The 26274-nt window shown below is 39.0% G+C and overlaps 1 protein-coding gene across 2 annotated transcripts in view; it reads right to left on the bottom strand.

Annotated features, from left to right (window-relative positions):
* The window catches only part of ezrb (ezrin b), a 105706-nt gene that overhangs the window by 65625 nt on the left and 13807 nt on the right, over window positions 1–26274 (bottom strand). For both annotated transcript variants that reach the window (XM_062034909.1, XM_062034910.1), the window contains exons 2-3: window positions 24829–24912; window positions 2283–2378 (exon numbers count right to left, since the gene is read on the bottom strand). In XM_062034909.1, coding sequence (XP_061890893.1) covers window positions 2283–2378; window positions 24829–24912 — 180 coding nt within the window. The remainder of the gene's footprint in view (window positions 1–2282; window positions 2379–24828; window positions 24913–26274) is intronic.

Here is a 26274-nt window from a genome sequence, read left to right as displayed (position 1 = left end):
TGTAAATGTGATTATGTTGGTGGTCTATCGCAATGTTAAAAACAATACTTAGAAGGTTGTAAACAGTTTTTTATGCTCCAGCTATGAAAATATTCAATTTGTAAAAAATCGATTTACCACCGTCAGGCCCGGAACCAATTAACAGTGATGAACGAGGGTTTATTGTACATAGAATATAGCTTGGTGCAACAAACCGACGAGGTCTCTCAAAATTCAGAAACATATATTGTAATATGCTATATAGAAATGACAACACTGGAGAAATTGACCAATTATGTTACCATAAAGCAGTGGTGTCCAAAGTGCGGCCCGGGGGCCATTTGCGGCCCGCAGGTCATTTTTTAACGGCCCCGCGGCACATTCTAGAAATATGATTAAAAAAATAAAAAACATAAAAAGTGGTATAAAAGAGCAAACAGGTGAAATGTAACAAGAACATGTTGCAATGTTTACTCTAATAACACAAAGCTGCCATGCAGGCTGTTTCTTTCTTTAAAAAATAATAATGAATCAAAATCAATGTCATTATGAATTATTGACCTATTCAAAGCTCCAATTACGTCACATTAAATATTCCACTTTGGAATATTTTTTGGGGAAAATATTTTGTGTCTGCCATATAAAAAACTAAGCTGTTTTGTTTAAAGAAGGGCCTAAAACCAACAAACAAAAAACATAAGCAACAACAAAAGTTATAATTGACGGAAAGATCTGGGGCCGTACTTATCAAGCTTCTTAGAGTGCCATTTTACACTTAAGTCCTGAGAATTTGCGAAATATAGTCCTACTCTCAAACTTAAGAATAAAAGCTTTTTATCAACGTTCTTAAGTCTAAGAATCACTCCTACTCTCCACGATATTTAAGAGACCTTCAGAGGTGTCTTAAGTGGTTAGGAGTTGCCAGCAGGGGGTGGCACTGAGGCGAGAGAGACGTGCGCGAACGTTCAGGGAGCGGAACGATGTTCTGGATTTGTTTGATGACGAGCAGCTGATCAAACGGTATCGTTTAGACAGAGCGGGTATTATTTTTGTCACAGATTTAATACTTTTCGATTCCATGTTGATTTCTGCATGTGGCTGCAGTGGGCTAGTATATATAGAGCCACCCACACCAGTTTCAAATGAGTTGCCTAATTAATGAATTGGAAAGAAAATGTTATGAGAGTAGCGTATGTGTGTGGCCGTGAGGTGAGTGACGTCAGTGAGTGTGTGGGCGACAGAAGAGAGGGAGCGGTAGTGTGAGTGCCGGCGGGGACTAGTTTGTTTGGTATTATTTTGTAGTTTATTGTCAAAATATACACTCCCATTGTCCACTTAAATATTTGCAAGATATTTCTTTATTCTTAGACAACGGATTCCCTTCCGTGATTGGTCATTTCTATGGACACAGAAATGACGTCACCTAAAATTCCATTTACGGCACATAGTAATGTCGTAATTCAGCTCTGAGTGTGACACTTAAGATTCAGTCCTACACTTCGCTGTAAGTGTGAGTAAGACGCTTGATAACTAACTTTTAAGTGCAGCTTTCAGCGAATAATTTATTTACTCTTAAGTCAATTCTTAGCAGACTTCTTAGGAGTAATTCTGAGAAGCTTGATAAGTACGGCCCCTGAAGTTGATCTTGAGACTATTGTGTTAAAAGTTAAAAAAAAGTATGATTTATTTTTAAATACTTTACTGAGCAGGACCCTTTTGGATCCCCAATAATTTTTGTGGGACTTTTTTTTGTTTTAAGTGTCTATTTAAGTTGCTCAAAAATAGTAATGAACTAATGTTGTTATGAGTTATGCTATGAACTCCAATTATTATATAATCTCAAATATTCCACTTTAAAATGTTATTGTGGGAAAATATTGCATATTTTGTGTTTTTTCCATAAAAAAAACTGGGTTTTCTTTGACAAAAAGAGCATACAACTTAAATCTTGAAAAAACACTTTATATTGCCAGATAGACCTAATGTTGATCTGGAGATTTAGACCTTGAATAATAATAACAATACTAAATAATGACACATTTTTTACATATTTTTTACCTAAATCCTTTAGAGGTCCCCAGGATCAAGCCTGAGTGGAGGCCTAAATGTATATTTTTTTATACATATATTGTATTGTTTTTTAAAATAAAAAATATCAAAATATCAAAATGATATTTCAGTGTGCGGCCCTCAGTGGAAAAAGTTTGGACACCCCTGCCATAAAGCAACACATTCTCCTATTGCTAATGGACCAGTTAGTAAATATAGTTAGTGTGTGCATTAGTAAATATACTGCATCTTACCTTTTTGTCCATTTTGAGCCAGGTTAGATAACCTTTTCCATCCATGTACTGAAGTCCAAAGTACCAGATTTCACGTATACCAATTGTTTTCACCACCTATAGAGATAAAGGGAGGAATTGTTCAGAGAGGAATAGCTGGATTTTTTTTTGCAAATTAAAGAGATAAAAAAAGCAAATATAAACATCCAGAGACAGAATTTTGGCACTTTTCATTTATAAAAGGAATACGATCAAATTAAATAGCGTGTCTTAATTCTACTATTTTCTCCATCCTTTGCATTCTTGTGGAAATCGGTTCACTAGCAAAATCCTGCTTAACAAATAGTCCGCATACTCGGGTGCCAGACTAATCATGCTGCCTGAAAGCTATTTATCTAATACGTGGTTATGAATTTGAGCCTTATTCAAAACAGACAAACACTAATTTCACCAGACAGCGATCAGATCCTAATTTAATCACAAAACACAGCATTTGGAATCTGGAATAATCACTACCCCTGCTTAGAAAAAAGTACCTTAAATATTTGAATAGATACGGTACAAAATATCAGTACCTGGGGATCGATATCGGTACTCAATGGTACCAATTTTTGGTACTTTTTTATGTAATTTATAATTTTTCTTTTCATCACTCTTTTTGTTGTTGTTGTTTTGGTTTTTTTCCTCTTCTTTTTTTTAATAAACATGCTTGAAATAAATACAATAAAATACTTTGATGTGTTCAAATGTTGTACTTATTACACACCGTCTGTTTGATTGTAACGGGCCTCTTTAAAAGTTGTAGTTTTGATGACGAAATATGGAGGTGTTGAAATCACAAAGTAAAATCGCTAATGCTAATCTTTAGCATGTCAAAGGCAAAACCAGGCCCTGAGATGAGGTGGCAACTTGTCCAGGGTGTAGCCCGCCTTCCGCCCGATTGGAGCTGAGATAGGCTCCAGCGACCCCGAAGGGAATAAGCGGTAGAAAATGGATGGATGGAAGGCAAAACCAATCTGAATTAGCATCGAGCTCGCGCATTTTCAAACTGGCACCTTAATGTGCTTTTAAATAAATAAATGATAAATGGGTTATACTTGTATAGCGCTTTTCTACCTTCAAGGTACTCAAAGCGCTTTGACAGTATTTCCACATTTACCCATTCACACACACATTCACACACTGATGGCGGGAGCTGCCATGCAAGGCGCTAACCAGCAGCCATCAGAGGCAAAGGGTTTTGAATGCCTTCTTTTTCCTCTGTTGGTAAATTGTAACATTATCTAGAGCAGTGGTTCTCAAACTTTTTTTGTCATCCCCCACTTTTTACAAGGGGGAGTTTTCAAGCCCCACCTGCGCCCATCGCCCCAACAGAACGCTAATGCCAAGCTTAACATTTTCAAATTTATTGAACATCAAGTAACATCAAGTAGTATACATTCAAACTCAAAAACATAAAATAACATCAAGTTCAATAATAAATAAAATAACTGTGCAGCTGTGGTATAACTTGCATCAAGTTCAATAATAAATAAAATAACTTGCATCAAGTTCAATAACAAATCAAATAAAAATGTTATAACTTGCATCAAGTTAAAAAATAAATCAAATAACTTGCATCAAGTTCAATAATAAATAAAATAAAAGTGGCACTTTGCAATCTTTGCAAAAAAAAAAAAAAGGAGGAGCTATGCATTTGGCAAGACAGGGCAAGTGAACATGAGTTTTACAGTACTCCAGCATTAATGGCTGCAATGAGCCTGTTTTGCACTGCACAGCTTTTCAAATCGGGGTTGCAGGCTTGACACTGCCACTCTTAGCCTGCTACCCATCCCCGCAAAAGTTTGTTCCGCTTAGCCCCGCCCCCATTAGTTACTGTTTCTATGTCTGTCAAACTTTCGCTCCTACCTAGAAATTTAAAGCCTACAGGAAAAATAAGTAATTTACATTTATTTATATAGCGGATTTCACAGACAGAATCACAAAGTGATTTACAGTGTGTATAGAAAATGAAAGCTTTGTAAAAAAAAAAATCTAAGAATATAATAATAAATAAATAAATTTAAAGTGAAATTTCCTCCCGTTCCTCGCGCCCCACCTGTCATGTCTCTATTCCCCACCAGTGGGGCGCGCCCCACACTTTGAGAAACGCTGATCTAGAGGCAGTCCGCTGTTGCATCCGCTTGAGACCTTGTTTCCCAGCCAAGTGCTTGAGCCAGTGCCAAGTTTGCAATCCGACACGATATCACATGCAAAAAAAAGGTGTCAAAATATGGCCCGGTTTGATTTTACGTGAATCGGTACCCGGTAGTACGAACTGATTTTGGACAGTACTTACCGTATTTTCCGGACTATAAGCCCTACTTTTTTCCTATGCTTTGAACCCTGCGGCTTATTTATGGATTTTTCTTCGCTAACGGCCAAAAATGTTTTATATTCAACAAATAGTTTTCATAAAACACCGGCAGACACTCAAAAGGTGTGTTATTGTTTGCGCTATACAGCCATCTTTTGGACATGTTTGTTCTGTAGAGGTTGAAATACTGTAGAGGTTGAGCCTCTACAGTATTTCCTTCTGTTTAGTGCCTTGAACCGGAAGTACAAGTGCCGTTCTGTCTACTAGTCGTCAATAGTGTTTCTACTCATATGGTCTCTTCATTTATCACTCCAAGCAATGTTTGTTTACAATACAACTAAAACAATTCATACTTACTAAACCATCACATGTTTGATAGTAGTGTTTTCATGCATATTTGTACGTGCTATCATAATGTAATGAAGCCAGCGTCGTTAGCATTAACTAATATGCTAACATGTTTACAAGTGTCTGTGTTTGTATTGTTAACTTACAATGGCAATCTTTTTGTATTGTTTCAGTTTCACAAATTCCTCAGAAAATTCACCGAAACATCACCGTGGGGTTATTGAGTCTGTTTAGCTGATTGGAGAGCTTGCTTCTGCAGCTCGTGGGTCCATGACGACGCCTTCTGTTTTGTATGTTCAGCCAATTTACTGCCGTGTTACAGGCACACTGCAAAAAGTCAGTGTTCAAAAACAAGAAAAAAAAATACAAAAATGAGGGGTATTTTATTTGAACTAAGAAAAATTATCTGCCAATAGAACAAGAAAATTTGGCTTGTCAAGACTTTCCAAAACAAGTCAAATTAGCTAACCTCAATGAACCTAAAAATACCTTAAAATAAGTATATTCTCACTTAATAACAAGTGCACTTTTCTTGGTAGACAAAAAAAAAGAGACCTTTTTGCTCAATATGTTGAAAAATATTCTTAAATGAAGTAAACGCTAGTGCCATTATGTTGACATAATGATATGCGCTCAGCATTACATTTCTTGAAACCAGCAAACTTATACTAAAAACTAATTTATTGTTCTTAATAGAAAGGCAACAAGGCAAGCGCTTGTTACTCTCGGGGTCTCCTAGCCGCTCAGGCAAATCATATTGTCCAAAAATGCATTTTTCCATGGATAACATGACATCATCATGCCAAGTGCGTGCTCTTTCAGTCAATTAATGCGCATATATACAGCCCGGCCCCCGGCCACATTTTTTTTATTGTAATTTTGAAGAATTCATCTGAATATGCATGAACTATTTCTGTTCAAAGTTGTTAGACATGTCACATGTTAAATGTTTAAATATTAACTGTCAGTTTACTGTACTGTGCCAACTGTACTACTATATGAGTACGTGTTTTCTATTGTTTCATTGAAAATAATACAGCAAAGTCCATTTGGCTGTCATCTGTTTTAATTATGAGACACAATTGTGTCAAAGTCATGATTTTTTTTTTTTCATGCTTGAAATAAGAAATGATGACTTTAAAAAAGTAGTTTTATACTTGTGAGTGTTGATGACACAGCTTTGCAACAGTTGATATTCTAGTTTCAAGCATGTTTGACTCAATATAGGTCATCAAATCTCATTTTACTGAGATCGTTTAGGACCAAAACACTTAAAACAAGTAAAACACTCTAACATAAAATCTGCTTAGTGAGAAGAATTATCTTATCAGACAGAAAATAAGCAAATATCACCCTTATTTGAGATATTTCATCTTACTTAGATTTCAATTTTGGCAGTGCACCGTTTGGAAAAAATTAAGGTATGTAAACAAACATTTACAAAATCTTTCTGTGTAAATAACTCATTTCACAACGTATATATCTGTGTCTTATAGTTCGGTGCGGATAACATATGCATACTTGCCAACCCTCCCGTTTTTAGCGGGAGAATCCCGGTATTCAGCGCCTCTCCCGACAACCTCCCGGCAGAGATTTTCTCCCGACAAACTCCCGGTATTCAGCCGGAGCTGGAGGCCACGCCCCCTCCAGCTCAATGCGGACCTGAGTGGGGAAAGCCTGTTCTCACGTCCGCTTTCCCACAATATAAACAGCTTGCCTGCCCAATGACGTCATAACATCTACGGCTTTTAGAGAGTAGAGTGCACAACAAGGAGAGAGAGTTCTTGGTTTCTTATGTGGGTTTATTGTTAGGCAGTTTCATTAACGTCCTCCCAGCGCGGTAACAACACACAACAACAGCAGTCACGTTTAGTCTACCGTAAAGCAGTTCGTCTGCAGTAAACAGCAATGTTGTGACACTCTTAAACAGGACAATACTGCCATCTACTGGATAGCCTGCAGAACACTGAAATTCAAGTATTTTATTTATATGTATAATAAAATAAAAAAATATATATATATATAGCTAGAATTCACTGAAAGTCAAGTATTTCATACACACACACATATATATATATATATATATATATATACACACACACACATATATATATATATATATATATATATATATATATATATATATATATATATATATATATACATATGAAATACTTGATTTGGGAAACATTTCTAAAATTTAGTGGGTATGGCTCAAATACCGGTGCGTTCTATAGTCCAAAAAATACGGTATAAAAGTATTAAATTTGGTACCCGTCCCTGCTGCAAAAGGAGCTACCGTTTTTCGACTGGCCTCTGAACGAAAACCACAATGGCCAACACACTTTAAATTGGAATCGCCAGGGACACAGCATGTAGGAATTCATATTTTTGTGTGTCCACGGAGCCTGCTGTGAAATAGGACAATCTCTGCGATACCAGGTGAGGCGCTTCCTTGGTAAAGTATGCACGGTATCAACACAATCAACACAATGACATACTTCAATAGAGCCTGTTCCTTTAGACAAGGTTAAACTAGAAACAAAACACTCCCTATTCTTTGTGGTCTGCCCCCAAAAACAAGGCAGGCTAAACCCCCCCCCCCCCCACTGGGAGTGGTTTTGAATGGTTCGATTCAGCAAACTGCTAATGGATTGAACTTATTTCAACAAGGAGCACTGGAGAGGGTCTGTAATGGGAGACTTGGAATACAATACACTTTATGCCTTTGAACACACAACTGCAAGCTCTTTTGTGTTGGCTTTTGCTTTGTGGAGGGGGGTAAGGGCACAGTTGTTACAAATAGAGATAAATGCTTTAAAATGTAATATCGGAAATTATCGGTATCGGTTTCAAACTTATCGGTTTCAAAAAGTAAAATGTATGACTTTTTAAAAGGCCGCTGTGTACACGGATGTAGGGAGAAGTACAGAGCGCCAATAAACCTTAAAGGCACTGCCTTTGCGTGCCGGCCCAGTCACATAATATCTACGCCTTTTCACACACACAAGCGAATGCAACGCATACTTGGTCAACAGCCATACAGGTCACACTGAGGGTGGGCGTATAAACAACATTAACACTGTTAAAAATATGCGCCACACTGTGAACCCACACCAAACAAGAATGACAAACACATTTCGGGAGAACATCCGCACCGTAACACAACATAAACACAACAGCGCAAATACTCAGAACCCCTTGCAGCACTAACTCTTCCGGGATGCAACAATATACACCCCCCCGCTCCCTGCTACCCTCCTCATGCTCTCTCAGGGAGAGCATGTCCCAAATTCCAAGCTGCTGTTTTGAGGCATGTTAAAAAAAAAAAAGCACTTTGTGACTTCAATAATAAATATGGCAGTGCCATGTTGGCATTTTTTTTCCATAACTTGAGTTGATTTATTTTGGAAAACTGTGTTACATTGTTTAATGCAGGGGTGCTGACACTTTTTCTGCAGGCAAGCTACTTTTCAATTGATCAAGTTGTGGGGATCTACCTCATTCATATATATAATTTATATTGACTTATTTATGAAATATATGTTTTTGTTAACAAGTTAAAGGTGTTTAATGATAATGCAAGCATGTTTAACACATATAGTTAATATTGTTAATAAATTATAGGTGTTTAATGGTAATACAATAATGTTTAACACATATAGTCAATATTGTTAACATGTTAAAGGTGTTTAAAGATAATGCAAGCATGTTTAACACATATAGTTAATATTGTTAATAAATTATAGGTGTTTAATGATAATACAAGCATGTTTAACACATATAGTCAATATTGTTAACATGTTAAAGGTGTTTAAAGATAATACAAGCATGTTTAACACATATAGTTAATATTATTAACAAGTTAAAGGTGTTTAAAGATAATGCAAGCATGTTTAACACATATAGTTAATATTGTTAACAAGTTAAAGGTGTTTAAAGATAATGCAAGCATGTTTAACACACATAGTTAATATTGTTAACAAGTTAAAGGTGTTTAATGATAATGCATGCATGTTTAACACATTTAGATTCCTTTCTTTCATGAAGACAAGAATATAAATTGGTGTATTACCTGATTCTGATGACTTGCATTGATAGGAATCAGACAGTAGTGCTGACAACGTCCGCATTTTCAAATGGAGGAGAAAAAAAGTCCTCCTTTCTGTCCAATACCACATGAAAGTGGTTGGTTTTTGTCATCTTATTTGTCCAGCTTCCATACTCCTTTGTATACACTTTACAAGAAATACATTGGCGGCAAACTCCGTAGCTTGCTAGCTTGTGCACGCCAGCTTTCTGAGACTCTTATTTTGTTAGCGCAGGCAGGATGAAGCAGCGCTTTTATTGTGAAGGCAGGAACTGTGCAGTCGGTCTTTGGAGTTTTGACGACAGGTACGGCGCCAGAGTCTGTTGAAATAAAAAGTGTTTCTCGCCTTCCTGTCGGTCATTTTTTCTTAATAACGAGCTGGCAGCAGCCAGCGTCATCTCACGAGACCCTCGGGTGCCGTGAATGTCAATCAAGTGACGAAAGTGACGTCATAGTGAAGATTTATGATCGCTCATTTTTAGGACTATTTTTTTAATGCCTGGCTGGCGAACGACTGACACACCCTCCGCGGTCCACGTAATGAGCACCCCTGGTTTAATGCATCCAGCGGGGCATCACAACAAAATAAGGCATAATAATGTGTTAATTCCACGACTGTATATATATCGGTTGATATCGGAATCGGTAATCAAGAGTTGGAGAATATCGGAAATGGGCAAAAAAGCCATTATCAGACATCTGTAGTTGTGGTGTAATGCTGGGATACAGTAAAAAAAAAAAAGCTGTCATGCGGCATATTGCCTGTTTGGCTTTCTTGGCTTGGGAGCAGCTTTGCAGCAATTCTGTGAATTCACCGGTTGGGTGACAGCTTTTGAGGGTGAGTAACTTCAGTCATTTTGCTATTAACGAGTTGATTTAACGCTGAGCCAACCTGAGGGATTTTTTTTTTTGTGCTAGCTTGCAGCTGAAGGCGAAATGAGATGAGCAGGGCGTGTAGGGGAGTGGCAGACACCTGTCGTTCAGAGCGGTATGACACATCCTAAAGTTTATGAACGCAGACCAAAGGAAGCTCGCACTGGCTGCATAATGAGCTTGCTGCTGTTACTCAGCATTTCCCCGCTAAACACAGGCCACCCGTGTGCTCGGGCTGCTGCTGCTACTTACCACATTTCCTTCCAGCGGGAGAGCACAACAAGCTGCTTATACTAGATGTCAAGGTGCACATACGCCGCATTTCCACTACTCTAATCTGCTGCTGCACTTCCTCAAATTAACCAGTTAGTGTACATCACAAAAGCACTACCTTTACTTAAAGGCCTACTGAAATGATTTTTTTTTATTTAAACGGGAATAGCAGATCCATTCTATGTGTCATACTTGATCATTTCGCGATATTGCCATATTTTTGCTGAAAGGATTTAGTAGAGAAAATCGACGATAAAGTTCGCAACTTTTGCTCGCTGATAAAAAAAAAGCCTTGCCTGTACCGGAAGTAGCGTGACGTCACAGGAGCTAGTATTCCTCACAATTCCCCGTTGTTTACAATGGAGCGAGAGAGATTCGGACCGAGAAAGTGATGATTACCCCATTAATTTGAGCGAGGATGAAAGATTCGTAGATGAGGAACGTTACAGTGAAGGACTTGAGAGGCAGTGATGGACGTATCTTTTTTAGCTCTGACCGTAACTTAGGTACAAGCTGGCTCATTGGATTCCACACTCTCCTTTTTTTATTGTGGATCACGGATTTGTATTTTAAACCACCTGGGATACTATATCCTCTTGAAAATGAGAGTCGAGAACGCAAAATGGACATTCAGTGCCTTTTATCTCCACGACAATACATCGGCGAAATGCTTTAGCTACGAGCTAACGTGATAGCATCGTGCTTTAACTGCATATAGAAACAAAAGAATAAAGGATAGAAGGAAGGATAGATAGAAAATCAACAATACTATTAAACCGTGGACATGTAAATACACGGTTAATGCTTTCCAGGCTGGCGAAGGTTAACAATGTTGTGCTAACGACGCCATTGAAGCTAACTTAGCAACTTAGCAACGGGACCTCACAGAGCTATGCTAAAAACATTAGCTCTCCACCTACGCCAGCCAGCCCTCATCTACTCATCAACACCCGTGCTCACCTGCGTTCCAGCGATCGGCAGAAGGACGAAGGACTTCACCCGATGCGTTTGGCGGCCCGGAGACGTAGGAAGTCAAGGTGAGGTCGGCGGCTAGCGCGGCTAGCGCGGCTAGCACAGCTAGCGCGGCTAGCGCTCCAACAAAGTCCTCCTGGTTGTGTTGCTGTAGTCCGCCGCTAATACACCGATCCCACCTACAACTGTCTTCTTTGCAGCCTTCATTGTTCATTAAACAAATTGCAAAAGATGTCCAAAATACTGTGGAATTATGAAATGAAAACAGAGCTTTTTGTATAGGATTCTACGGGTACCATAACTTCCGTTACTCTGACTTCGTCACGCGCATACGTCATCATACCGCGACGTTTCAGCCGGATATTTCCCGGGAAGTTTTAAAAGTCACTTTATAAGTTAACCCGGCCGTATTGGCATGTGTTGCAATGTTAAGATTTCATCATTGATATATAAACTATCAGACTGTGTGGTCGGTAGTAGTGGCTTTCAGTAGGCCTTTAAAACAAAACTTCAAAATGAACATGTTTTGGGGGTTAATTTACGATGTGTGTGTACATACCGTAATTTCCGGACTATAAGCCGCACCTGACTATAAGCCGCACCAGCTAAATATAGGGGGAAATACAGATTGCTCCATATATAAGCCGCACCCGACTATAAGCCGCAGGGTTTTGATGTGTAATTACCGTAGTATATAGGGGTTCCTGCTACCACGGAGGGGATTGTCGGGACAGAGATGACTGTTTGGGAACGCAAAGCGTCCCATTTATTAACAATAAATCTTTCAATCATTCAATCAAACTTTCACATCTTTGACATGGTGAACAGCATTCGTGCAGAGTACGTTATCAAAATAACCAGCCTACCGGTATATGAAAAGTCAGTCTTTAATCATTGTGTCATCGTCTTCCTCCTGCGTACTAAAACCACCGAAATCCTCTTCGTCGGTGTCGGAGAAGAACAGGCCGTAAATAAGCCGCACCCTTGTATAAGCCGCAGGGACCAGAACGAGGGGAAAAAGTAGCGGCTTATAGTCCGGAAATTACGGTAATACTCTGCTTTGCTCTTGACCGCAGCAATTTTACTTGTCATTACCTTATTCACTTGCACTAATGTTGCTAGTACACTAACTCTGTGTATCAGCGATAAAAGTTGTATCTAATTAGGGACCGCAATGTTCCTTTGGGACAAAGGACCCTATTGTAATTGTAAGGTTTTATTATTATTATTATTCTGCCGCCTCTTTGAGCTGTAATTTGACCCCCTTAACTGCAGAGAAGGTATGTACAATACACAAAAGTATTGGGACATTTAGGACTACCACTGGACAAAAGTATTGGGACATTTAGGACTACCACTGGACAAAAGTTTTGGGACACTAAGAACTAACTCTGGACAAAAGTATTGGGACATTTAGGACTACCACTGGACAAAAGTTTTGGGACACTAAGGACTACCACTGGACAAAAGTATTGGGACATTTAGGACTACCACTGGACAAAAGTATTGGGACATTTAGGACTACCACTGGACAAAAGTATTGGGACATTTAGGACTACCTCTGGACAAAAGTATTGGGACATTTAGGACTACCTCTGGACAAAAGTATTGGGACATTTAGGACTACCTCTGGACAAAAGTATTGGGACATTTAGGACTACCACTGGACAAAAGTATTGGGACATTTAGGACTACCACTGGACAAAAGTATTGGGACATTTAGGACTACCACTGGACAAAAGTATTGGGACATTTAGGACTACCACTGGACAAAAGTATTGGGACATTTAGGACTACCACTGGACAAAAGTATTGGGACATTTAGGACTACCACTGGACAAAAGTTTTGGGACACTAAGAACTAACTCTGGACAAAAGTATTGGGACATTTAGGACTACCACTGGACAAAAGTTTTGGGACACTAAGGACTACCACTGGACAAAAGTATTGGGACATTTAGGACTACCACTGGACAAAAGTATTGGGACATTTAGGACTACCACTGGACAAAAGTATTGGGACATTTAGGACTACCACTGGACAAAAGTATTGGGACATTTAGGACTACCTCTGGACAAAAGTATTGGGACATTTAGGACTACCTCTGGACAAAAGTATTGGGACATTTAGGACTACCTCTGGACAAAAGTATTGGGACATTTAGGACTACCACTGGACAAAAGTATTGGGACATTTAGGACTACCACTGGACAAAAGTATTGGGACATTTAGGACTACCACTGGACAAAAGTATTGGGACATTTAGGACTACCTCTGGACAAAAGTATTGGGACATTTAGGACTACCACTGGACAAAAGTATTGGGACATTTAGGACTACCTCTGGACAAAAGTATTGGGACATTTAGGACTACCACTGGACAAAAGTATTGGGACATTTAGGACTACCACTGGACAAAAGTATTGGGACATTTAGGACTACCACTGGACAAAAGTTTTGGGACACTAAGGACTAACTCTGGACAAAAGTATTGGGACATTTAGGACTACCACTGGACAAAAGTATTGGGACATTTAGGACTACCTCTGGACAAAAGTATTGGGACATTTAGGACTACCACTGGACAAAAGTATTGGGACATTTAGGACTACCACTGGACAAAAGTTTTGGGACACTAAGGACTAACTCTGGACAAAAGTATTGGGACATTTAGGACTACCACTGGACAAAAGTTTTGGGACACTAAGGACTAACTCTGGACAAAAGTATTGGCACATTTAGGACTACCACTGGACAAAAATTTTGGGACACTAAGGACTAACTCTGGACAAAAGTTTTGGGACACTAAGGACTAACTCTGGACAAAAGTATTGGGACATTTAGGACTACCACTGGACAAAGGTATTGGGACACTAAGGACTACCACTGGACAAAAGTATTGGGACATTTAGGACTACCACTGGACAAAAGTATTGGGACATTTAGGACTACCACTGGACAAAAGTTTTGGGACACTAAGGACTAACTCTGGACAAAAGTATTGGGACATTTAGGACTACCACTGGACAAAAGTATTGGGACATTTAGGACTACCACTGGACAAAAGTATTGGGACATTTAGGACTACCTCTGGACAAAAGTATTGGGACATTTAGGACTACCACTGGACAAAAGTTTTGGGACACTAAGGACTAACTCTGGACAAAAGTATTGGGACATTTAGGACTGCCACTGGACAAAAGTATTGGGACATTTAGGACTACCACTGGAAAAAAGTATTGGGACATTTAGGACTACCACTGGACAAAAGTATTGGGACATTTAGGACTACCACTGGACAAAAGTTTTGGGACACTAAGGACTAACTCTGGACAAAAGTATTGGGACATTTAGGACTGCCACTGGACAAAAGTATTGGGACATTTAGGACTACCACTGGACAAAAGTATTGGGACATTTAGGACTAACAGTAGACAAAAGTTTTTGGACACTTAGGACTAGTTATTATTATTATTCTGCCGCCTCTTTGAGCTGTAATTTGACCCCCTTAACATGCTTAAAAACTCACCAAATTTGACACACACACATCAGGACTGGTGAAAATTGCGATCTAATCAAAAAACCTAGCCTCAAAACTCAAAATTGCGCTCTAGCGCCCCCTAGGAAGAAAACACAGACAAAACTGCCTCTAACTCCCAGTAGGAATGTCGTAGAGACATGAAACAAAAACCTCTATGTAGGTCTCACTTAGACCTACATCTTTCAGCAGAAATCAACAGGAAGTTTGCAATTCCCCTTTCAAAACAAAAGTTTAGTAAAAACAGTCACTTTTGCCTTTTTGAGCTGTAATTTGACCTCCTTAACATGCTTCAAAACTCACCAAACTGGACACGCTCATCAGGACTGGCAAAAATTGCGCTGTCATAAAAAAAAACAACAACCCCAAAACTCAAAATTGCGCTCTAGCGCCCCCTAGGAAGAAAAAACAGACACAACTGCTCCTAGGAAGAAAACTCAGACAAAACTGCCTGTAACTTCCAGTAGAAATGTCTTAGAGACATGAAACAAAAACCTCTATGTAGGTCTCACTTAGACCTACATTTCATATATTGTCAACCCCCAGCAAAAATCAACAGCAAGTTTGCAATTCCCCCTTCCAAACAAAAGTTTTGTAAAAACCGGTCACCTTTTTTCAAACATTATCCCCTCTGAGCGCGTTTGTCGTGTCGGCTTCAAACTAGCACATGAGAGAGATTGAACCCTTCTGATTAAAAGTTGACGAAAGAGTTTTAATTACTGCTCCGATTTGGATTTTATGTGCCGTCAAAGTCGGTCCCATCCATCGCTGATTGCAGCTTTAATTCTATTTAAAACTGTGGATTTTTTTTGTACGATTAAGGTCCGAGAATTCTGCCCAGCAACAAGTGTTCTATGCTGAGATCGCATGCTAGCGTATTTCCTTTATTTAGTTTGTGTAGAGTATGTTGCATTAAGAAAACATGACTAATGTACTTTTGGACTATTTATGTAGGGAGCTGTTATTTGTGACACGCCCTCATATCTTTTAAGTAAGCCAATTAAGCAAAACATGTCACTACTGATCAAATACATGTACAATTAGGGCTGTAATGGTACGTGTATTTGTATTGAACCGTTTCGGTACGGGGGTTTCGGTTCGGTGTACCGAACGACTTTCCACACGGACATATTAAGTAGTGTAGCGCACGTTGTGTAAACAACACACGGCATGTTAGCAACGACCAGGCTACTACTACATGCAAAAGCCAGAGCTAAAAGACCCTCCTGCCACGTTAAGATCTCCCATTTGGGAACACTTTGGTGCGATACAACAATGGAGGACGGCGGTTTGCCGACATTGTTCAGCAGCTGCTTCTGACAACACGTCAAACATGCTAACCCATTTGAAGCGTCACCACCGCATTCAAGCAGCCTCTCCTCGGCGAGTCAGGCAGGGCTAAAGCAATAACAAATGTTTTTATAGCAGCAGATTTAAGTCCATATTGCATTAAGAACTAGATTTTGAGCCACTTCTATGGTGGAAGAACAATGAGCCCATATATCCTCTTACTGCCAAGTTAGCCAGGCTGGGGGGGGGGGGGGGGGGGAGTTAATCTGAGGCTGAGTTGACTTGAAACTGTTTAATGTTGCACTTTTTATATGTAGAAGAAAAGTTTTGTCATTTTAATTAATCTGAGCAACAACTTGAGGCAGTTTAATGTTGATTAACGTGGACCCCGACTTAAACGAGTTGAAAAACTTATTGGGGTGTTACCATTTAGTGGTCAATTGTACGGAATATGTACTGTACTGCGCAATCTACTAATAAAAGTTTCAATCAATCAATCAAAAAAAGCACTTTATATGTAAAAAGGTTTTGTTAAGAAACCATTCTGAGCCTTATCTTATTTAGTTTTTATTTGATATATGTTGACCACATCAACCCTGGAAATGGACCCTGCGTGTATATGTATGTTATGCCATTGTTTACACATTTGGTAAATAAATAACCCAAAAATGTATATTTTGTTGTTTTCTTACTGTACCGAAAATGAACCAAACCGTGACCTCTAAACCGAGGTACGTACCGAACCGAAATTTTTGTGTACCGTTACACCCCTATGTACAAACCCCGTTTCCATATGAGTTGGGAAATGGTGTTAGATGTAAATATAAACGGAATACAATGATTTGCAAATCATTTTCAAGCCATATTCAGTTGAATATGCTACAAAGACAACATATTTGATGTTCAAACTGATAAACATTTGTTCTTTGCAAATAATCATTAACTTTAGAATTTGATGGCAGCAACACGTGACAAAGAAGTTGGGAAAGGTGGCAATAAATACTGATAAAGTTGAGGAATGCTCATCAAACACTTATTTGGAACATCCCACAGGTGAACAGGCAAATTGGGAACAGGTGGGTGCCATGATTGGGTATAAAAGTAGATTCCATGAAATGCTCAGTCATTCACAAACAAGGATGGGGCGAGGGTCACCACTTTGTCAACAAATGCGTGAGCAAATTGTTGAACAGTTTAAGAACAACATTTCTCAAGCAGCTATTGCAAGGAATTTAGGGATTTCACCATCTACGCTCCGTAATATCATCAAAGGGTTCAGAGAATCTGGAGAAATCACTGCACGTAAGCAGCTAAGCCCGTGACCTTCCATCCCTCAGGCTGTACTGCATCAACAAGCCACATCAGTGTGTAAAGGATATCACCACATGGCCTCAGGAACACTTCAGAAACCCACTGCCAGTAACTACAGTTGGTCGCTACACCTGTAAGTGCAAATTAAAACTCTCCTATGCAAGGCGAAAACCGTTTATCAACAACACCCAGAAACGCCGTCGGCTTTGCTGGGCCTGAGCTCATCTAAGATGGACTGATACAAAGTGGAAAAGTGTTCTGTGGTCTGACGAGTCCACATTTCAAATAGTTTTTGGAAACTGTGGACGTCGTGTCCTCCGGACCAAAGAGGAAAAGAACCATCCGGATTGTTATAGGTGCAAAGTGTAAAAGGCAGCATCTGTGATGGTATGAGGGTGTATTAGTGTCCAAGATATGGGTAACTTACACATCTGTGAAGGCGCCATTAATGTTGAAAGGTACATACAGGTTTTGGAGCAACATATGTTGCCATCCAAGCAACGTTACCATGGACGCCCCTGCTTATTTCAGCAAGACAATGCCAAGCTACGTGTTACATCAACGTGGCTTCATAGTAAAAGAGTGCGGGTACTAGACTGGCCTGCCTGTAGTCCAGACCTGTCTCCCATTGAAAATGTGTGGCACCTAAAATAGCACAAGGGAGACCCCCGGACTGTTGAACAACTTAAGCTGTACATCAAGCAAGAATGGGAAAGAATTCCACCTGAGAAGCTTCAAAAATGTGTCTCCTCAGTTCCCAAACCTTTACTGAGTGTTGTTAAAAGGAAAGGCCATGTAACACAGTGGTGAACATGCCCTTTCACAACTACTTTGGCACGTGTTGCAGCCATGAAATTCTAAGTTAATTATTATTTGCAAAAAAAAAATTAAGTTTATGAGTTTGAACATCAAATATGTTGTCTTTGTAGTGCATTCAACTGAATATGGCTTGAAAAGGATTTGCAAATCATTGTATTCCGTTTATATTTACATCTAACACAATTTCCCAACTCATATGGAAACGGGGTTTGTACAATATAAACCTAAACATATATAAATTAGCACCGGCGAACTAAACAACATAATTAATGCCTTTGAAATTTGCCACATTCACTGGTGTTGCCATTAAGCATCAACAGGATTTGATCACGTTGTTCTCTCCGCAGCTGAGACGAAGGGTGGGTCCCCAGACACGAAACCACAACATATACAAGCACTTGGCTAAACTAGCTATCGGAAGAACCGGTTTTACAGGAAGAGGCGAAAACAACGCCTTTCCTACCTTGATGCTGTCACATGGTACAAAACGGGTTCACCTTGAAGACATATCTGGGTTGGAGAATTGCAATTCTCATTTAAAGTAAGTACAAAGGAAGGGAAAAAAAAGACATTTAGCTACCATAAAAACGCTGACACATCTGCACATCTGCCGCATAAAATTAATATTCATAATTAGTTCTTGCTTTGTACTGTATATGACTCACTAAGTCCTATTACTGGATAGGGGCATGTGTACAGACAAGCATGCCGGCTACACCACTATTAAGGTGTACTTAGAAACAAGCTAAAACAAAAAATAAGATATTGTAAAATATGTTTTACTTCATTCCACATAACGTTTGAGGGAGGTTTGTGTTAATGGCACCACACGAAACGATTAGAAACGCATAAGTTGCAGCTAAATGCTGCAGGTGTTGTCATTGACTGGAGTTCTTCTCCATGGCATTTTGCCCAAAAAGCATTGCCCAAATGGCAAGGGTGCCTATTCTGCACAACAGCTGTTACAAACGCAACAAAACGCCTCATTTTTTTTGGTACAATTTCACACTTGATTCTCATAAAACAAGTTGACTGTCCCACCCCATGGCTGCCCAGTCACACATGTGCCATCACTTCATTATGCAATGTTGTATTACTGCAACTTTCCTTACTTTGGGCCTTTTTTCAAGCGTTTTTTTTCTTTCTACTGTGCAAGTTGGCGTTTATCATTAATAACAAGCGGTAGGAGCGATTGCATTATTATTAGGGCTGTCAATATTAACTAATTAACTCATGTGATTAATCACGAAAAATATTGCAATAATCATGAACACACTTAGATTAATCATGCAATTTATTTTGCCGGAATAAGCTCTTTCACCTTAAAGGCCTACTGAAATGAATTTTTTTTATTTAAACGAGGATAGCAGATCCATTCTATGTGTCATACTTGATCATTTCGCGATATTGCCATATTGTTGCTGAAAGGATTTAGTAGAGAACATCGACGATAAAGTTCGCAACTTTTGGTCGCTGATAAAAAAAGCCTTGCCTGTACCGGAAGTAGCGTGACGTCACAGGTTGAAGGACTCCTCACATTTCCCCATTGTTTACACCAGCAGCGAGAGCGATTCGGACCGAGAAAGCGACGATTACCCCATTAATTTGAGCGAGGATGAACGATTTGTGCATGAGGAACGTGAGAGTGAAGGACTAGAGTGCAGTGCGGGACGCATCTTTTTTCGCTCTGACCGTAACTTAGGTACAAGCTGGCTCATTGGATTCCACACTTTCTCCTTTTTCTATTGTGGATCACGGATTTGTATTTTAAACCACCTCGGATACTATATCCTCTTGAAAATGAGAGTCGAGAACGCGAAATGGACATTCACAGTGACTTTTATCTCCACGACAATACATCGGCGAAGCACTTTAGCTACGGAGCTAACGTGATAGCATCGTGCTTAACTGCAGATAGAAACAAAAGAAATAAACCCCTGACTGGAAGGATAGACAGAAGATCAACAATACTATTAAACCATGGACATGTAAATACACGGTTAATGCTTTCCAGCCTGGCGAAGCTTAACAATGCTGTTGCTAACGACGCCATTGAAGCTAACTAAGCAACGGGACCTCACAGAGCTATGCTAAAAACGTTAGCTATCCACCTACGCCAGCCAGCCCTCACCTGCGTTCCAGCGATCGACGGAGCAACGAAGGACTTCACCCGATCATCCGTGCGGTCGGCGGCTAGCGTCGGATAGCGCGTCTGCTATCCAAGTCAAAGTCCTCCTGGTTGTGTTGCTGCAGCCAGCCGCTAATACACCGATCCCACCTAAAGCTTTCTTCTTTGCAGTCTTCATTGTTCATTAAACAAATTGCAAAAGATTCACCAACACAGATGTCCAGAATACTGTGGAATTTTGAGATGAAAACCGAGCTTTTTGTATTGGATACAATGTGTCCGGATACTTCCGTTTCAACGATTGACGTCACGCGCATACGTCATCATACCGCGACGTTTTCAACCGGAAGTTTAGCGGGAAATTTAAAATGTCACTTTATAAGTTACCCCGGCCGTATTGGCATGTGTTGCAATGTTAAGATTTCATCATTGATATATAAACTATCAGACTGCGTGGTCGCTAGTAGTGGCTTTCAGTAGGCCTTTAACCGCTATACGTTCAGTGACGATATCAATGCATTCGACCACCAGAAAAAATACATTTGTCGTGTTTGTCCTTGCTCACACTGCAAAAACTGAAATCTAAGTAAGATGAAATATCTCAAATAAGGGTGATATTTGCTTATTTTCTGTCTGATAAGATAATTCTTCTCACTAAGCAGATTTTATGTTAGAGTGTTTTACTTGTTTTAAGTGTTTTGCTCCTAAATGATCTCAGTAAAATGAGATTTGATGACCTATATTGAGTAAAACATGCTTGAAACTAGAATATCAACTGTTGCAAAGCTGTGTCATCAACACTCACAAGTAGAAAACTACTTTTTTAAAGTCATCATTTCTTACTTCAAGCATGAAAAAAAAAAAATCATGGTGCCGAGCGCATATCATTATGTCAAGATAATGGCACTAGCATTTACTTAATCGAAGAATATTTCTCAACATATTGAGCAAAAAGGTCTCTTTTTTTTCCTACCAAGAAAAGTGCACTTGTTATTAGTGAGAATATACTTATTTTAAGGTATTTTTGGGTTCATTGAGGTTAGCTAATTTTACTTGTTTTGGAAAGTCTTGACAAGCCGAATTTTCTTATTCTAATGGTAGATAATTTTGCTTAGTTCAAATAAAATACCCCTCATTTTTGTAATTTTTTGTCTTGTTTTTGAACACTGACTTTTGGCAGTGCACAAGCACATTATGCAGTCGCTGCAGGAATTCACGATGTTGCAATCGCGCCAATTCGGGCAAGTGTAATAAATCTCCACAAATGATGTGCAGGCCTCACAACTTTATCCAAAGCCCCGCAACTTTCCCGCATATTTTGGCCAGTCAGCGTCATTTTCGCCAATCGAATTTGTCTCTGAGCGACACTCAAACACGCGCATCGACTACAACTAACTAATCACAACATGTTTCTTAAGTAACGTGTTACAATATATCCACCCTTTTTTGCTCTAACGGTACAAATGCCAAATACCACCAAGCTCTTTTACCATGAATTGATTTACGTGGACCCCGACTTGTAAACAAGTTGAAAAACTTATTGGGGTGTTACCTTTTAGTGGTCAATTGTACGGAATATGTACTGTACTGTGCAATCTACTAATAAAACTTTCAATCAATCAATCAAAAACTCGGACCTATTTCCGGTTCCTGTCGAGAGTGCTAACTAAGCCTTGTGGGTAATGTAGTATATAAACAATTAGCAACACACCAGTGTTCTGACTTCCTAGTTTACATGTATTTATATATGTATTCAATCTTTATTAATCAGATTCTCATTTGCAATGCTGACATAGCAAAGAGGCAACATTTACATGACGGAGATGTTGAAGTGTGATAGTAATATTTCATTGTCTCTTATTTACCAACAAAAATGATCGTTATAGACCACGCTCAACAGTTCACAAACTCTCAAAGTTCTTGGGTAAATGTGTTAAAGGGGTCATATTATGTTTTTTCCTACATTTAAAACATTTCCTTGTGGTCTACATAACATGTAATGGTGGTCCTTTGGTCAAAATTTTGCATAGATTATGTTTTAAAGAGCGTTTTCAAGATGCTTTCTGACCTTCTATTAAGGATGCGTCGTTTTGTGGGCGGTCTTATTTACGGGCGTCCAACTTTGACTGCGACTTCTCCCGGTCGTCCATCTTGTAGTTTTTAGCGCTTCCATAGCGAGTCTACTGATAGATATAAATTCGAACTATACGTTACTTTGTACTAGAAATGGTAACAACATTGGATGCATGTGCATGTACGAGCCAGTCTGCTCCACAACAAGAGGACAAGAGAAAAATAAGGAGCTTATTGACTACAGCATCAAACTACAGTGGCGGACTGGCGCAAAGCAGCTTGGGTAAATCCATCCATTTTCTACCGCTTGTTCCTCTCGAGGTTGCGGGACTTTGGGTAAGTTATGTCCATTTTTGTATAATCTGCTGACGTCACCAAAAGGAAAACTTTTACTACCGGGTCAAATTCCAAGCGGAACGTTTAACAGAAGTATGAATGAAGGCATGATTCCATCCATCCATTTTGTGCCGCTTGTCCCTTTCGGGGGTGCTGGAGCCTATCCCAGCCGCACTCGGACAGAAGGCAGGGTACCGTATTTTTCGGAGTATAAGTCGCAGCGGACGAAAATGCATAATAAAGAAGGGAAAAAACATATATAAGTCGCACTGGAGTATAAGTCGCATTTTTTGGGGAAATGTATTTGATAAAAGCCAACACCAAGAATAGACATTTGAAAGGCAATTTAAAATAAATAAAGAATAGTGAACAACAGGCTGAATAAGCGTACGTTATATGAGGCATAAATAACCAACTGGTATGTTAACGTAACATATTATGGTAAGAGTCATTCAAATAACTATAACATATAGAACATGCTATACGTTTACCAAACAATCTGTCACTCCTAATCGCTAAATCCCATGAAATCTTATACGTCTAGTCTCTTACGTGAATGAAATAAATAATATTATTTGATATTTTACAGTAATGTGTTAATAATTTCACACATAAGTCGCTCCTGAGTATAAGTCGCACAAACTATGAAAAAAACTGAGACTTATAGTCCGAAAAAAACGGTACACCCTGGAAAAGTGGCCACCTCATCGCAGGGCCAACACAGATAGACAGACAACATTCACACACTAGGGAACATTTAGTATCACCAATCAACCTATCAACCATCACTAAAATCACCAAAAATGATTCCCGGGCGTGGCTACCGCTGCTGCTCACTGCTCCCCTCACCTCCCAGAAGGGGTGAACATGGGGATGGGTCAAATGCAGAGGACAAATTTCACCACACCTAGTGTGTGCGTGTGACAATCATTGGTACTTTAACTTTAACTTAACTTAACTTAACCTCCCCCCATGTTTGACCTTTTCCCACCTTTACGGGGCGCCGCTCCAGTGGCGATCCATCAGCGTTCCTGTTCTGTCTACCCTGCAGTGTATGTCTGCTCTTGAACGGGTCTGTGCTGAAAATGTAACTTTGTTGTACTTTTTAAGTACGATGACAATAAAGTGCGATCTACAGTATCTATTTAAAAAACATGACAAAATGTCACACATTACTACTAGGGATGTCTGATAATGGCTTTTTGCCGATATCCGATATTCCGATATTGTCCAACTCTTTAATTACCGATACCGATATCAACCGATACCGATATCAACCGATACTGATATATACAGTCGTGGAATTAACACATTATTATGCCTAATTTGGACAACCAGGTATGGTGAAGATAAGGTCCTTTTTTTAAAATATTAATAAAATAAAATAAGATAAATAAATTAAAAACATTTTCTTGAATAAAAAAGAAAGTAAAACAATATAAAAACAGTTACATAGAAACTAGCAATTAATAAAAATGAGTAAAATGAACTGTTAAAGGTTAGTACTATTAGTGGAGCAGCAGCACGCACAATCATGTGTGCTTACGGACTGTATCCCTTGCAGACTGTATTGATATATATTGATATATAATGTAGGAACCACAATATTAATAACAGAAAGAAACAACCCTTTTGTGTGAATGAGTATAAATGGGGGAGGGAGGTTTTTTGGGTTGGTGCACTAATTGTAAGTGTATCTTGTGTTTTTTATGTTGATTTAATAAAAAAAACAAAAACAACAAAAAAAAACGATACTGATAATGAAAAAAATGATGCCGATAATTTCCGATATTACATTTTAAAGCATTTATCGGCCGATAATATCGGACATCTCTAATTACTACCTATGACACAAACCTGTCCAAACACAAACGAGGTAATGAAGATGATTATACTTCACCATAGTAAGTTGGCTTTTACCCTGTTTAATAAATGGCCGTAACATAAGTTGGCTCTCGCTGCTTGCTGTAAATGCTTCCATACAGTATTCTTTTAACTCAAATAAACCTGAATACGATCTTGGGAAATCTTGGGTTTGTGTATATATCGGGAAAACTTGAGATATTTCCTTGTGTCATGACAACTGTGTATATTGTAGTTGAATTGTTAATTGAATTTAGTGTGAGAGTAGAGGTCAGTGCAGAATGTGTTCAGCACACCTGATCAAACACAACTTCGCCGGTGGCAGCAGGCAGGACGGCAAACTCCAGCTCCGAGTCCAAGGTGTTGACGTTGATGTTGATCTATGGAAGGAAAAACAAAATGCTTTAGTGCTTCTCTTAGATGAGCCAAAACATTGAATGTAATGTTCTGTTTAGTGAGGTTGGTCCCTATAAGGAACTATGGACCTGATCAACTAATTTTGTGTGCGTGGGATCTAAGACTGTGTAAACAATTGATAGGTTGTGCAGACCGCCTTATTTAAATGAGGTTTTTGGTAAGACTGTGTAAACAATTGATAGGTTGTGCAGACCGCCCTATTTAAATGAGGTTTTTGGTAAGACTGTGTAAACAATTGATAGGTTGTGCAGACCGCCCTATTTAAATGAGGTTTTTGGTAAGACTGTGTAAACAATTGATAGGTTGTGCAGACCGCCCTATGTAAATGAGGTTTTTGGTAAGACTGTGTAAACAATTGATAGGTTGTGCAGACCGCCCTATTTAAATGAGGTTTTTGGTAGGACTGTGTAAACAATTGATAGGTTGTGTAGACCGCCCTATTTAAATGAGGTTTTTGGTAGGACTGTGTAAACAATTGATAGGTTGTGTAGACCGCCCTATTTAAATGAGGTTTTTGGTAGGACTGTGTAAACAATTGATAGGTTGTGCAGACCGCCTTATTTAAATGAGGTTTTTGGTAGGACTGTGTAAACAATTGATAGGTTGTGTAGACCGCCCTATTTAAATTAGGTTTTTGGTAGCACTGTGTAAACAATTGATAGGTTGTGCAGACCGCCCTATTTAAATGAGGTTTTTGGTAAGACTGTGTAAACAATTGATAGGTTGTGCAGACCGCCCTATTTAAATGAGGTTTTTGGTAAGACTGTAAACAATTGATAGGTTGTGTAGACCGCCCTATTTAAATGAGGTTTTTGGTAGCACTGTGTAAACAATTGATAGGTTGTGCAGACCGCCCTATTTAAATGAGGTTTTTGGTAAGACTGTAAACAATTGATAGGTTGTGTAGACCGCCTTATTTAAATGAGGTTTTTGGTAAGACTGTGTAAACAATTGATAGGTTGTGTAGACCGCCCTATTTAAATGAGGTTTTTGGTAAGACTGTGTAAACAATTGATAGGTTGTGTAGACCGCCTTATTTAAATGAGGTTTTTGGTAGGACTGTGTAAACAATTGATAGGTTGTGCAGACCGCCCTATGTAAATGAGGTTTTTGGTAAGACTGTGTAAACAATTGATAGGTTGTGTAGACCGCCTTATTTAAATGAGGTTTTTGGTAAGACTGTAAACAATTGATAGGTTGTACAGACCGCCTTATTTAAATGAGGTTTTTGGTAAGACTGTAAACAATTGATAGGTTGTGCAGACCGCCCTATTTAAATGAGGTTTTTGGTAGGACTGTGTAAACAATTGATAGGTTGTGTAGAC

Source organism: Entelurus aequoreus, linkage group LG23 (assembly GCF_033978785.1).
Source record: "Entelurus aequoreus isolate RoL-2023_Sb linkage group LG23, RoL_Eaeq_v1.1, whole genome shotgun sequence".
In the NCBI taxonomy this organism is placed as follows: domain Eukaryota; kingdom Metazoa; phylum Chordata; class Actinopteri; order Syngnathiformes; family Syngnathidae; genus Entelurus; species Entelurus aequoreus.
The sequence above is the reverse complement of the archived record's forward strand: the minus strand, read 5'-3'. Positions and strand labels throughout refer to the sequence as shown.